Source organism: Pan troglodytes, chromosome 1, assembly GCF_028858775.2.
Source record: "Pan troglodytes isolate AG18354 chromosome 1, NHGRI_mPanTro3-v2.0_pri, whole genome shotgun sequence".
Taxonomy (NCBI): Eukaryota; Metazoa; Chordata; class Mammalia; order Primates; family Hominidae; genus Pan; species Pan troglodytes.
The window spans coordinates 164,167,540-164,184,076 of record NC_072398.2 but is presented as its reverse complement, the minus strand read 5'-3'; the positions used below and the strand labels follow the sequence as shown (position 1 = coordinate 164,184,076).

The window sequence follows — 16,537 nt, the reverse complement described above, 5'->3', positions numbered from 1 at the left end:
CTCCAGACTGGCGACAGAGCGAGACTCCATCTCAAAAAAAAAAGTTATTCCTCTTTCCCCAATATCCACTCTTTCTCCTTTAAATATTGAAGCCCTCAAACTCATCTTTGGAGAAAGACACAGACCTGTCTCCTGGGTTCACATCCCTAACCTTAGGAACATAAACTTCTAAATTGATTGAGAACTGTCTCAGATATTTTTTGGCTTACACTATGAATCAATGTTTAAGTTTTCAGTAACAATACACAGTAACCCAAACATTAAGAATGAATAGTTATTTCTGGATGATGAGATAATAGCTGATGTTTATTTTTTATGTATATTTTTAGATTTTCCCATCACCAGCATTTTCGGTTTACTGTTTAAAAGTTGTTTACAATTTTTTAAAAAGAAAACAGCACAGTGAGCTTGGTTTATAGCATTTTTATTGCAATTTTGCGCAGCATTTGAAATTTCAAAGCATTAGTAGAATTTGAAAAGAACAGTTCATTAACCTTGGCAAAGGGAGAAAATAGAGATCACTGTGGTTTCAACCACTCAGCTATACCTTTTAGAAAAGAAGTTTTGCCTACCCAAAAGCCATCATTTTAATAACACAATATTAGTGTTCTACCAGGCAGTAAAACACTGTAATTAAACATGTGATAAAGCTCTGCCACCCATTGGGTATTTGCTCTTGTCTTAGCAAAGAGCACTCAAATCAGTCATGGAACAGCCATCAGTGCAACACAAAGTTTGTAAATCTTGTCTTGACATCACTGAATGCTTCTTTGACTTCCAAAGCTCTTCAGTGGGCATCTGTCCACCCCAAAGACGGTCTTCCCCTGAGGCATCCACCTTCGGAAGGTTTTGCGCTGGATTTTCCTCAGAAAACTCACGTTTATGTGGGAGCTGGAAGGAGTTTCCTGTCTCAGCTGTATGGAAGAGAAAAAAATAATACATCCTTAGACAGCTCCTTTAAAGAAGGCAGCAACCACATTCCACTCTTGGGGAAATGAACTGGATCCCTAAAATGAAATAGAATCATACACATAATTTTTTAAAATGTTGGCCTGGTTTCAGAGAGATTAGACATTTTGGGGAGAGCACAGTCATCTCCACTCTTCTCATTTTACAGAGGCAGAAACTTGAGTGCAAAGATGAGGAGTGACAGTGTTGCTCAGCTAGTCGGGACTTGACTTCTTTTACTCGCTACCTCTGCTGGATGACCAGCAGCTTCCAATATTAGTTATGTGCTATCAACAAAAAACACATAAACAAAAAAACAACCCTGTGTATGCCCTGCAATCTCGATCAGTAAAGAAGGAAATGGAGATTTAAACCTCTATATCTGAAAATAAAAAGTGAAATTCACAGTTTTTGCCTAAGTGTTGTTTCCAAAGTTCACATATAAGCTTCTCTCACTTTAATTTAGTTCAAATTGACTTACCAATGCCTTAGCACACTAGCAGGCACCATGAAAAATTAGGCGAACAGATGCTGGTTGGTAAACCAGTAATTGATCAGATAAATAATGTGTGGGAAAACACTGAAAATCTGAGAAAGATTGAATAATAAGTAGTATGATTTCAGTGATGTCCAACAGAGCTAGCCTTATAGATATCCATTCCACTCCTCTATGTGTTTCAGAGTTATTCCAAATGTACTTTTATAGTGCATTTTGGTTTGCTATTACAGAGATTGTTGTAAATCCTGGTAAATTACGCTTACTCTCTTAAGATTAAAAACCCGTATAATTTTTGTTAGCATCTAGTCATATGAACTTCAATATTAAAGTGGTACTGAAAATGGAAAATACATGCTTTTTCAACACATTAGCCCACCCAAAGATGAACAGTTTAGGTCATTTTCTAAAAGGTTTTTATTACCAACATCATTTTAAATTAAATTGAAACCTTAACAATCATACATATGGTCGCAACATTTATTATGTAATCACATTTTTCCTTTTTAACTTTTTAGTATAAAACATAGCAAATACAACCAATTATTAAAATACACTCTTAAGCAAGGCACAGAAAGACAAACACCACATGGTCTCACTTATATGTGGAATCTAAAAACGTCAAACTCAAAAATGTATAGCAGAGAGCGATGGTTATCAGAGGGTGAGGGTGAGGGGGATGGTTGGGGAAGAGATGGTCAAGAGTACAGAATTTCCATTAGAAGGAATAATTTCAAGAAGTCTATTGTACAACATGGTGACTATAGTTAATAAAAATGCATTGTATTCCTGAAATTGCTAAGAGTAGATTTCAAGTGTCCTCATCACAAAAACATAAGTATGTGAGGTAATGCATATGTTAATTAGCTTGATTTAGCTATTCCACATGTATATTGTATGTATACCTATTTCAAAACAATATGTTGTACACAATAAATGTATATAATTTTTACCAATTAAAAAAATAATTTTTAAAATAGGATTTTCAGCCATGCCCAGTGGCTTATGCCTGGAATCCCAGTGCTTTGGGAGGCCAAGACAGAAGATTGCTTGAAGCCAGGAGTTTGAGACCAGCCTGGGCAACATTGCAAGACCCCACCTCTACAAAATATTTAAAAATTAGCCAGATGTGGTGGCACACACCTGTAGTCCTACCTACTCAGGAGGCTGAGGTGGGAGGATCACTTGAGTGCAGGGGTTTGAGGCTTCAGTGAGCTATGATTGTGCCAGCCTGGGTGAGAGAGCAAGACCCTGTCTCTAATCAAATAAATAAATAAATAAATAAATAATCTAAAAATAGGATTTTAAATAAATTCTGCCTCATACTTTAATATGGAATTAACAGAAAGAATTTCAGTCAAATTTTTAAGTTAGTTGAATTGAATAATAAATAAATATAGTGAAGCCAGTCGCTTCACCGTTTCTGAAAGACATTTGGTTCATTTCTTCCTTCAAAATCCTGATCAGACAATTCCTACTACTAGAATTCCCACCCTGCTTCCCCACTACCTTTCATAATCCCCAAATCCTTCAGGGCCTCTGTCAGTAACCACCACCTCCATGATGCTGTCACCTATTACAAAAGTCCACCACCTTCCCTTTCCCACCTGAGACTCAGTATGGAATTAGTAAAGACCTTGGCTCTTGAAGCCAGATAGACCCAGTTTGCTACCTAACCACATTTTCACCAGCTGGGAGAAGAATTTTCTTCTTGGTAAAATGATAAATGGTGGTAATTTTGCTTGCTTCCCAGGATCCTTATCAGAAAGCTGAATGAAATGTTGCACATGTAACTTCCCAGCACTTAAAAGTGCTCAATTAAGGTCAGCTTCTTTCCTTGCATCCATATTTAACAACTGCCTGAATTCTAACTTATTATATTGTACAACTATTCATGAGTGAAAGTCTTGCTACTTCAACATGCTCCTTGAAATCGCATGCTTCGCCGTAGCCTCCAAAGTACCTTCCACAGATGCTGAGCCCACTGAAGTAGTCATGCAATTAAATGATTTCAAGCAGGGGACTAAAAAATGAGGTAGTTATTTTTTGAAAGGTAGCATGCTCATCACTTTCCCAAGCCAAGTTGAGTATATTTTGATAATTAATCCCTTAAATTGACATAAAAAATGCCTCAACAGTACTTAGAGAAACACTTAATAAAATAATGGTTTAAAACACAGCTTGAAAAAATAAAAGAGACATGTGAAAGGAAAATAGAGGAGACACATGAGTTACTGTTACCTTGCTGAGCTTGAGGGATCCCCTCCAGATGCCTTCTCCACCTGGAGCTAGCACAGATGTAGATGACTGTCCGTATGTATTCTAGCCCACAGAGTCTCACAGACTCCTTGCTCCGCACTTCTGAGATGGCCAATAGGACAGAGAATAAAAACAGAGTGAAAATGGAGCCCTTCATTTTGCTGAGGACTGAATGAGAATCTGATATGGTAAATATGGTCAAATCAAATTCTGGAGTGACTGTCACTCTCTTGACCAATTTATACTAACTTTCCTGACATTTCATTGGTCAGAACCTCATTTTTACAATATTTGCTAAGCACATAGGGTTACACAGTAAAGTTTTGAAAATGTGGTTTTATGAGTATTGCCAGCTATTCAGTCTCTCCTTAATACCATCAACGCATCTGTGAGATGATAAAAACAGATGCCCTCTTGGAAGGCATTATGGAAAACTCATGGACTTTGAAAGTTGCCAAGAATGAGTTTCAATCTCAGCCTTGCTACTTACTGAGTGACACAAGGCAAGTTTTAAACTTTTTGAGTTGAGGCAAAGCCTGGTGGCTAACACCTGTAACCCCAGCACTTTGGGAGGCCAACACAGGTGGATCACTTGAGGCAAGGAGTTCAAGAGCAGCCTGGGCAACATAGTGAGACCTCCATCTCTACAAAAAATTTAAAAATTACTCAGGCACAATGGCATACTTGAGCCCAGGAGTTCAAGGTTACAATGAGCCATGACAGTGCCACTGTACTCCAGCCTGGGTGACAGTGAAACCCTGTCTCTAAAAAACAAACAAATAAACAAAAAAACTTTTTGAACCTCAATAACCATATCTCTAGAATGGGAAGACCCATCTCACAGGGGTTTTTTTGAATATTGAAAGCAACATGAATGTCAGAACAATGGGATATCACACTTAAGTAGGCAATTTCTTATGTCCTGAGTTTGAATCCTGGCTGTTGCTGTTGCCTGGCTCTTACTTACCTGATCTAGACTCTTAAGCAAGTTTTTAAGGCATCCTTCTTTGTAAAATAGTGTTGATGATTGTAACCACCTCATAGATCTAATGTGATAACATGTGTCCCACTTGGTACAATAAACAGCTAATAGGCAAAGCGCAGTGGCTCACGCCTGTAATCCCAGCACTTTGGGAGGCCGAGGCAGGTGGATCACGAGGTCAGGAGATCGAGACCATCCTGGCTAACACGGTGAAACCCTGTCTCTACTAAAAATACAAAACATTAGCCAGGCGTGGTGGTGGGCACCCGTAGTCCCAGACACTCAGGAGGCTGAGGCAGGAGAATGGCATGAACCCGGGAGGTGGAGCTTGCAGTGAGCTGAGATCACGCCACTGCACTCCAACCTGGGCGACAGAGCGAGACTCCGTCTCAAAACAAAAACAAACAAACAAACAAAAACAAAAAAACAGCTACTAATTATTAGCTGCTTCTCCTCTCACCATCAGAATAGAAGACTAGAAAAGATAACTTCAGAATTCAGAAGATTTTATCTGACTAGGATCTTGTTATCCTTCACCTATGACCTAGGTACACTTTTCTCAACACACATATTTATGATAATAGAAAGCTGAGTCCATATCCCAAATAGCTAAATAATGAAATTTCTCTTTTGTTAAAACCTCTGAAAGCACTAGCTCTTGCAAAGGTCTTACCTAAACTGAGAATCCCAGAGTTTGAGATCTTAAAGAACTGTTGACTCAGGTTTTAGCAAGTTGAACAAATAATGGTTCAGTTGATTCTGTGAAATCCTTGTCTGTGATTCCTGGTTGGAAAAAAATTGCTAAGTCTGTGGCCATGATCATATCATTTGTACTTCTTGTGAAATCACTGTTCTTCTGTAGGGAAGCTGGAAAATAAAACAAAATAATCTGTTCTCTAATTGAAAGCATTCTTTGCTGTAAAAAATAAAAATTATTTCCAAGAGTCTTGCTTTCTCCATTTCTTTGGCTGTAGTGTGAAGAATGGATTAAGAAAGGCAAGACTTGAGAAAGGAAAAACAGAAAAAGGCTGTTTCAATAATTTAGATATGATGGTGGCCTAAACTAAGGCCATGGCAGAGAGATAGGACACATGTGTATTCAAAATATAGAAGGGCTTGGTACTGACTGGGTATCAGGGGCAATGGAGAGAAAGATGTCAAATATGATACCTCGATTTCTGGCTTGTTCAACTGGGAGGTAGGGCAGTCATTTGCTAAGAAAGGGACCAAAGAAGCAGAAATGGTTCTGTCATCAGACAAAGCTACTCCATCTTTGGATGGGTCAAAATCAGCATCTTTCATCAACTCCAGAGGGACGTCTGTATTACCACGCTTAGCACACCCACAACATAACAGCTATTGAGCCATGTATTACCAAACTTCTTCCCTTCTTTGGAGATTTATACTGCGTATCTTGACAATGCCAGTTTTAACATAGCACTGCAGTAGATCTATCATCAGTGGCTATGGATTGGGCTTCTGCACAACCCCAGGGATATTCAGCCAAGGGACGATCCCTACCTTGGATGTCAGATGGACTCTGGCATGATCCTGCTATCACAACACTTGATGCCCCTAGGTGCAAAGTAGTCCCCTCTTCTACCAGCTCTTAGTACCTCATTAGGGCTCATTTAGTTTGGGATGGAAGGCTGGCAATACTTGAGCTCATTCTGTGACCTAATGGAGGCAAGTTAGACAGCCAAGTTGCTACCCAGATGAAAAAGCTCATGACAATAATAAAAGCCCTAGATGTGAAGCCTGAAATTTTGGGGCTTATTTTCCCCATTTGTATATTGAGAGGGTTGGATTTAATTGTTAAAAGTCTTCTCTGCACTTGAAATTATCAGTCTTGCTATAATTGTCTGATTAGGTTACTCCCACCTCACAAACCTTCAGTGGCTCACCATTACCTCCAGAAGACAATCCAAACAATATCACATTTAATGCTTTCCACTCAGGTACCCAAACATCACTCTTTTCACATACCTCAAGGTCCATGAAAGGCTAACCAACTGAAAAGGAATCTTTCCATCTTTTGAGCAAACACAGTTTCTTTTTTGCACCTCTCACAGGAGCACTTAATCCCTTTCATTTGGAGATGGACGTGATTTTTCTTCCTCATTCTGGTCTGTAACTCAGTTTACTATCTATGTGGCAATTATTATGTGTCTTATTTCAGGTTTCCTTCAGGTAGCTCTAACAAAATACCAGAGACTGGGTAGCTTATAACAACAGAAATTTATTTCTCACGGTTCTGGAGCCTGGGAAGTCCAAGATGAAGGTGACAGCATGGTCCGGATTCTAGGACTTCTCTCTGTGTCTTTTCACAGAAGATGGGGCAAGCTGGCTCTCTGGGGTCTCTAAGGTCATCAATCCCATTCATGAGGGTCCTGCCTTCATGACCTATTCACCTCCCAAAGACCCCATCTCCTAATTTCATCACCTTGGGGGTTAGGATTTCAACATAGGAGACACAATATGTAATTTTCCGCTCTGAGTTTTAATTTCTCCATTTATGAGGAGATAATAATCTGTGTTTTATAATGTTATTGTGAAGCAGAATGAGTTAACACAAGTACAGCACCTAGCATAATATATAATTCAATAAATAATAAATTAACAATGTCATAAACAAGGGATTAGAAAATATTATTTTTGGTTGGGACTAGCTACTATGGATGACTTTTCTGTATAACTCTTAATCTCAAAACCATCCATAAATTTGCACTGCTATCGTCTTTTTCTTTCCTCCCTTCCTTCATCCTTTCCTTGCCTTCTTCTTTCCTTTCATCCTTCCACAAACAAGTTCTAATAAAGAAAGGTCTTATGGTACTGTTTCTTGAAGTGTTTTCTTCAGAACATGAGTCTTTGCAGATGGTCTTTGAATATTTTTTAAAAAGGATTCCATGATAGTAGTCTCTTTCTTTGAGATTAATAATGCCTACTAATATAGTAGAGCCCAGAGAAGACTTATAGTTATGAAATTTCTTTAACTTTGTTTAATTCAATGTTTTCACAACTTATTTGATGTTGGAAATAACTCCATTGTGAAATTGATTAACATCTGGGATTGCTGTGAATTTCTAGAGTAGACGTATCTCTAGTTCTCCTCTGTCCTGACACATGGTAGGGTTGTATTTCTCTGCTCTTTAAAATTGGGCAAGACCATGTGGCATATTTTGGCAAATAAAATGTGAGTGGATGTGACATATGTCACTTCTGCCTGAAATTTAAGGATTGGTGCATGATCCTCCAGTTCTCCCTCTCCCTGGCTGTGGTTACCAACAACATTCCTGATGTGGGAACCTAATCACTGAGTCAGAACAATATGGAGCATAACTGCCCACTGATCTGTAATGAATATGTAATATGAATGGAAAAGAAACCAGCCCTCAGAAATAATGCCGCATATCTACAACTATCTCATCTTTGACAAACCTGAGAAAAACAAGCAATGGGGAAAGGATTCCCTATTTAATAAATGGTGCTGGGAAAACTGGCTAGCCATATGTAGAAAGCTGAAACTGGATCCCTTCCTTACACCTTATACAAAAATCAATTCAAGATGGATTAAAGACTTAAACGTTAGACCTAAAACCATAAAAACCCTAGAAGAAAACCTAGGCATTACCATTCAGGACATAGGCATGGGCAAGGACTTCATGTCTAAAACACCAAAAGCAATGGCAACCAAAGCCAAAATTGACAAATGGGATCTAATTAAACTAAAGAGCTTCTGCACAGCAAAAGAAACTACCATCAGAGTGAACAGGAAACCTACAAAATTGGAGAAATTTTTCGCAACCTACTCATCTGACACAGGGCTAATATCCAGAATCTACAAAGAACTCAAACAAATTTACAAGAAAAAAAACAAACAACCCCATCAAAAGTGGGTGAAGGACTTGAACAGACACTTCTCAAAAGAAGATATTTATGCAGCCAAAAGACACATGAAAAAATGCTCATCATCACTGGCCATCAGAGAAATGCAAATCAAAACCACAATGAGATACCATCTCATACCAGTTAGAATGGCAATCATTAAAAAGTCAGGAAACAACAGGTGCTGGAGAGGATGTGGAGAAATAGGAACACTTTTACACTGTTGGTGGGACTGTAAACTAGTTCAACCATTGTGGAAGTCAGTGTGGCGATTCCTCAGGGATCTAGAACTGGAAATACCATTTGACCCAGCCATCCCATTACTAGGTATATACCTAAAGGACTATAAATCATGCTGCTATAAAGACACATGCACACGCATGTTTATTGTGGCATTATTCACAATAGCAAAGACTTGGAACCAACCGAAATGTCCAACAATGATAGACTGGATTAAGAAAATGTGGCACATATACACCATGAAATACTATGCAGCCATAAAAAATGATGAGTTCATGTCCTTTTTAGGGACATGGATGAAATTGGAAATCATCATTCTCAGTAAACTATCGCAAGAACAAAAAACCAAACACCGCATATTGTCACTCGTAGGTGGGAATTGAACAATGAGAACACATGGACACAGGAAGGGGAACTTCACACTCTGGGGACTGTTGTGGGGTGGGGGGAGGGGGGAGGGATAGCATTGGGAGATATAACTAATGCTAGATGACGAGTTGGTGGGTGCAGCGCACCAGCATAGCACATGTATACATATGTAACTAACCTGCACAATGTGCACATGTACTCTAAAACTTAAAGTATAATAATAATTAAAAAAAAAGAAACCTTTATCATTTGAAGTCACTGAGATTTGGAGATTGCTCGCTATAACAACATAACCTGGCTTATCCTGACTATTATAATTATCTTACAGTTATTTACATGTTACAGATGGAGAGAACGTTTATAATGATTCAAGTTTCTAGATCAAAGCAAAATAAGTTATTTGGCCTTAACAACTGGAATTAATTACCACATTTTCAATATGATTGATTATATGAAGGCCTACCGTTAATGTGTACCAAAACCCAAATTAACAACCAAACAATGAATTCAGTAAATATATCACTCACTTATATACCATTTATAAAGGAACTATGACGACAGTATACTTAACAGATGGTGTTTGGAGTAGGTTGGCATGAGTTGTATATACTGTTTGTGGCATTGGATTTTGGAAATCAGATATCAGTTCTTCCATCTAATATCTATGTGACCTTAATACTTTAGATTTTAAGACATACTTAAAATCTCTGAATCTCAGTTTCTTCATTTGTAAAATAGATATAATAATACAAACTTTATTAGGCTAATTGTAAGGATTAAATGATGCAAAGAGTGCTGATCAGAGTCTCTAGCACAAGGAAACTTTCAATAGACTGATCACTGATGGTAATTATAATGGTGGGAATGCCACCAAATAGAACCTTGGTATTAGAATGTTAAACTTTTATGATTGCTACTCTAGTTCCCAGCTAAGAGACCTTGAGGATGTATCTAACCTGTAATTTGGTTTTCTGATTTGTTACATTGAAAAGTATCACAGGATCAATTGCAGTAATGTTAATTATAGCTCTGATAAATTATAAAGCATATCACATATAATTATTTGATGATAATTATGATTATATCACTATATATAAATTCATTAGCAAATACTAATTTATTTGTGTTATTTTCTGACACAGTAGCTGCTCATCGTTGGCTAATACTTATTTTTAATGCTTCTAGACAGAGTTTTCATTAAGATGCGACGATTCGTCCAGATTTTCCTGGAAGTCATTCACAACTCCTCATTTTCTCTCACACTCCATTGACTATACCTTTTCCATACACAAACATCCACTAAATCACCAAGTCTCTTTGGTTCTACCTCCTAAATTTCTCTATGATCCACCCACTGCTCACTATCCCCTCTACCATGACCTCAGGTTTCATCGGCATTGCTGCAATGGCCTCTCAGTTGGCCCTGTCATCAATCCATTTTCCATACTGCTGCTAGAATGATCTTTCTGAAACTCATGATTATCATCCATCTAAAACCCCCCAACAGTTTCCCTGAAGAAAATTTCCAAATTTCTCTAATATGGCCTGCAAGACATTTCATGATTTGGCCTCTCTCTACTTGTTCAGGTTTTAGATATCCTCGAACTCTAAATGGTCCAGTTATATCAAATGCCTTACAGATATTGAAGTTCCATATTCTCTTTTTCCCCATCTGAAACTCCTTTCCCTTGACTTTTTAAATCTGGTTAACTTATGAAGAATATGTGTGGAAGGGATATTGAAATAACATTATCTAGAAAAGTTTTTGCATGATTTTATAGATTAAACTTTTTTACCACTCATTACAGTGATTTTTTAATGCCCTATCAGTAAGGATTAAAATGACCAGCTGACATACAACTTAATAGCAATAATAATAATAACCTGAATAAAAAATAGGCAAAGGACATGAATAGACATTTTTTTCAAAGAAAGCATAAAATAGCCAACAGGTATATGAAATGTTGAACATCACTAATCATCAGGAAAATGCAAATCAATACCAAAATATTACCTCACACTTATTAGGATGGCTATTATCAAAAAGAGAAGAGACTAATGTTGGTAAGGATGTAGATAAAAGGGAACCCTTGCACACAGTTGATAGAAATGTAAACTGGTACAGCTAATATGGAAAATAGTATAGAGAGTCCTCAAAAATTTAAAAACAGAACTACTATGCAACCCAGCAATTCTACTTATGGGTATATACCCAAAAGAAATAAAATCAGTATGTCAAAGAGATATCTGCACTCCCATGTTCATTAACACATTATTCACAATAGCCAAGATATGGAATCAACCTAAATGTCCACTGGTGGATGAATGGATAAAGAAAATGTGATACACACAGACACAGATAAATATTATTCAGTCATAAGAAAAGGAGGATATTCTGCCACTTCTGACAGCATGGATAAATCTGGAGGACATTGTGCCAAGTTAAAGAAGTCAGACACAGAGAGACAAATACTGTATGATCTCACATATGTGGAATCTTTTCTAAAAAGTCAAATTTATAAAAGTGTAGGGTAGAACAGTGGTTGCAAGGGGCTGGAAGATGGTGGAAATGGGGAGATGGTCAAAGGGTGAAAACTTTCACTTATGAGATGAATAGGTTCTAGGGATCTAATATGTAGTATGATGACTATAGTTAATACTGTATTGTTTACTTGAAATTTACAAAGAGATCAGATTTTAAGTGTTCTCACCACACACACACACACACACACACACATACACACACACATGCACAAAAAGGTAACTAAGTGTGATGATGGATGTTAATCTAATTGTGGTAATCATTTCACAATGTACAATTGGAATATATACAATTTTTATTTGTAAATTAATTATACTTTAAATAAAGCTGGGAGAAAATCCAAAACAAATACACCTAAAATAAAATAAAATGAGCAACTAAAAATGTTTTTTAAAAATGTATCTTAAAAACAATAATTTATATTTAAAGCTTTATTTTGTATGAACAGAGCAGCAGCTTTCTTACGTTTTTGTTGTCATTTTAGGCTTTTAGAAATAAAGACTCAATAAATAATTGGAAAATTCAATAAAATTATTATCAGTGAGTTCTGATTTAAAACCGCCAGAACATCCTGGAATCCTCTGTTCTCCTAGTATAATGGCACCATGTCTTTTAATAGTTGACTTATTTGAGGAAAATACAGACATGGTGAAAGTACATTTTTCATTAGTTGTTCTGGATGTTGCATAAATGTCTCACCCATTTAGAAAATGCAGTGTTCCTTTTTTGTAAGATTCATAACAATGTTTTATATGTTCCAAGTTAAGGGATACATTATGCTTTCTATTTAACCCAGGAATTCGTTTAATGTAAACTGTCAGCCTTTTAGTTTTATCACTAAATGGATATGTCAACCTAAAGAAATGAAGACTAATAGCCTAGTAAATGTTCTATGGATTTGAGGGTGGATTTGACATTGTACAAAATCCTAAACAAACAAGAAAAAAAAGCCTAAATATTGTGTGAAGGAACAAATGAGGTCATCAACATAGTCTGCAGGAGGAGTGGAGCCTTGGCAAAGACCCAGTCAACCACAAAGGGCAAAGAGGTTCTCAGACCAGGACATGGGGATGTGGTTCTGGAATAATCAGAATGAGAGCTGCCATTTTTGAGTGCCTACCATGTACCAGGCATTTTGCTAGTGCTTTTACATCAGAGATAAATTGTTCCCCAAATGGCTGGCAGGAACACAGCCTTACAAAGTAGCAGCAATACTCACTCTTTAAAAGAAAGGGATCATAGGTTAGTTTTTGTCTTGAAGGGAAAAACTGATTTTATATTGTTGTAGAACCAAAGACAACTACGACTGTGTTAACCAACTTTCCAGGCTGATTTTATGTTTTGTATGTTTTCCACAGTTAAAATGTTTTCTTTTCCTTCTGTGATGGTCAAGATATTTTGTTAGGATTTTTAGAAAATTTAATTAAAAATATTATGCCATCTTGTGATAAAGGGCAAGCATGAACCTATCATTTCCCCATTAATTTGATAATTCATTTATTCAATAAATACTTGTTGCATTACTACTCTGTGAACCACTGCTCTAGGTGTTGTAAATATAGTGCAGTGAGTGAAACACATAGTTCCTACCCTCAAGGAACTTACAGTCTAGGAGAGAGACAGGCACTAAGCAAATTATTATACAAATAAACATTTAGCACAGCTGGTACGAATCTTCATTTAGAAACTCAGTTATCCAAGAAATATATTTGCTAGAATTCTGTTCAATTTTTGACTCCAAGTTTCCATACCACTCAGCTGGCAGAAATAAACAACATCCAAACAAGTTAATGTCAGTCCAACTTGGGCTTGGTTTCCTTCCTCTTCCCTGGACATAACTAGAGCATCTTACTCTGGTGTGCCAAGGCCCTTCTGTCATCAAAGAGTTGGTGCCTCCTCAGTTGTCTGGCTTCTTCGGTTCTAGTGGTTCTTTGCTGCTGCTGTTGCACATCACTCATGGCATAAGGAATAGCTTTCAGAGTTCCTGTGGTCCCTCACAGGTCTTACTACTTCCTGGACAATGGTTTTTAGAAGTAGGGCATGGATCTTCTCTGCTCTAAGGATCCACAGGCCTCTCTCTTTTTCTCATCCCCCTACCCTTTACATCCCTGAGGAAACTTCACATTTCTCTTTATGTTTAAAATACTTGGTCTATGTCTCAAATACCGTTTCTAAGTCCTATGCTTTTATAGAAAAAAAAATGGATGTATTTGATTTACTGTCGTTTTATATGTCTCCTTCAACTTATAAACATAGAGCTACTAACTTGAGAAGGGAAAGGTAATGAAGAAAAATAAGGATTAAAAATATATCTCTTAATATTATCCCTCAATAATTTCTGAAATAATGCTATAAGGGAAATCCATGGTGACTTGGGAACAGTTAACAAAGGAACCAAATTTAATTTGATTGGGTGGTAGGTCCTATGAGAGGGAGCTTAGAGAGGGTTCTTCTGAGGAGATGAGATAGGAACTGGGATCTGAAAGCCATGTAAAGAGTTAATGTTTTGAAGGAGAGTGAGGAGTGGGGAGGAGGGTGTTCTCAACAGAAAGGATACACGTGGCAAGGCCTCTCAGCAGGAGAACATGGAAAAAAAATCTACAAGCATTATCATTTATGGATAAAATCTTAATTATAGATTATACACACTTGCATTTTGGTGTATGAGGCCTCAGCAAACTATATAAGGCATCAACTATTTATTATGCCAAAATGGAAAGTGTATAAGAACTGGTCAGAGCTTTGGACTTGAGTTCAAGCCTGACCAGTTATAAGTTGTATGGCCTATGGCATATTGTATCACCTCTTCAAGGCTTAATTATATCATCTGGAAAATAGAGATTATGATAATATTACAACTACATGCCCCATTAGTCTCATAGGATTGCTGTGATGATATATTGGGAAAATGGATGTGAAAGTGTTTGGCAAATGGTAAAGAACTTTCATGTGCATAATTAGTATGTTAATAACTAAATCTATTCACAGTAAAATTCAATATTTTCTTTTAAAGAGACTCCTCCTGAGATAAAATGGCAAATACTAAGTGTTCCATTTTCTCACTTATAATTATATGTAACTACATAGAGGTGAACCAAGTGAACACACTAAATATGATATACAATTATATAGTAGTGAATACAATCTTCCTTTTCTGCCTCAACTGGAAGAGCAGCTAACAATTTACTATCAGACAACAATAATGTAAGTTCTGTATGAAAGACGCCTGGTAGAAAATGACCAAATGAAGTAATGAATACCTAGCCTAAAGTTAGCACAGTCACCACTCTCTCCTTAGATCCCTAACCAGCACACTAGGGTGTGCGTGTGTCTGTGTGTCTGTGTGTGTGTGTGTGTGTTTAAGGATAACATAAGATGGCTAATGGCAAGACAGAATTCTTACCCAATTCTTAAAAATGTGTGGTAAACAGAGTTTACTAGTAAAGATTCAAAGCCAGTCTATAAAGCAAGCAAAATAATTCCTTCTGAAGTCCCCAGGAGGAAAGATCTTAGACTAAAAATTTCATGCTAACCTATTAAGTATGGGAAAATCACTTAAGGCTGCAGAAGCAGGGATGAGAAGGGTAGAATAAAATAGGTTCAGTGCTTTAGGATCAGTTTCCCAGGATCTAAAAAAAATAGCTTTATTTTATACGCAGGCTTGAAGAACAATGGGGAAAATATGTGAATAATTTGTAAAGATCAAAAGTACATAATAAAAAGGAACACATTTTTTCAGTTAGATCAAGTTTTTAATTTTCTTACACAAGGTGTTATAGAAAGTCCAATCTTTCAGAAAGACAAAAACAAAGATAATCACAATGACATACCAGTGGAAAATTTATAATCCTTATAACCTGACCTAGGCTCTAAATCCATGTAAAATTTGCCTTGCTTTTGTTTAAGGGATGGCTCCAAACAAATGGAGATTATGAAGCAATGGATACTTGTAAAAGGTAGTTCCCACTGTTGCACTGATTCCAGTCTTGGTTTTTAATATATACATATTTTTTTCCAGAGAGTTTAGTGAATTTCATATGCCCTATCGTCTCCTCTCCACTTAGAATGCTTTATAGAACAGCCCATAATGTCCTGTGGCCTCAGTTTAACCCAGGATTTGTTAAAACAAACTGCATAGAATGGCCTGTTAGCAATGAATATTTGGAGGAGTCACTGCTCCCCATCTCCACCCCGATTTCCGCAACCTTGCTCTAGAACTCTTCATAAAATAACATCCTGATGTGGCCTATAGATCAGAGACTTTATATTTTCTATCTGGGTCCACTGAAGTCTGGGCTTAAAATCCAGAGCTGATTCTGGGCAAACAGAGAAGAGTATCCTGTTGTGTCCCAGATTAATTTTTCTCACTGAATTGGGAATGTGATAAGCGCTGGTCAAACCATAAAATTCTGATATTTACTGTCATATATTTTGCTTGCCAAATAGTCTAACAAAGTTCTATAGCTTCGGCTCTTAGATCTAAGAGGATAAAATGTTAGGTACAAGAATCCATTATTTTCATCTACTAAAAACTACGTAATTATAAACTCTGGAAAACAGAGCCTGGAAAGCAGAAGCTTTAAAATCAATAGAATTGTGTCTTATAAAGATTTTGGTTTAAGTGATTCTAATAATTTCCAAGTTTCGCTTCTATAGGTATAATAATTTTCTAACCCATTTAGACATTGTATAAGAATGTACATGTACTCATATGTACTTAGAATATGATCAAGAGAGTAGGAATATCTTTAGAAAAATTAAGAAAATTCCACTGAAACTCTTAAGAATAACTCTTAGATTGTAAACTAATCAAATA

General features: G+C 36.8%; 1 protein-coding gene across 1 annotated transcript; it reads right to left on the bottom strand.

Annotated features, from left to right (window-relative positions):
• Positions 1-408: 408 nt before the first annotated feature.
• Positions 409-3,860, bottom strand: INSL5 (insulin like 5). Its single transcript, XM_001163108.5, has 2 exons — positions 3,686-3,860; positions 409-914 (listed from the first exon to the last, which is right to left on the bottom strand). Exons 1-2 carry the CDS (start codon positions 3,858-3,860, stop codon positions 682-684), a joined length of 408 nt encoding a protein of 135 aa, XP_001163108.1. The 3' UTR covers positions 409-681.
• Positions 3,861-16,537: the final 12,677 nt, after the last annotated feature.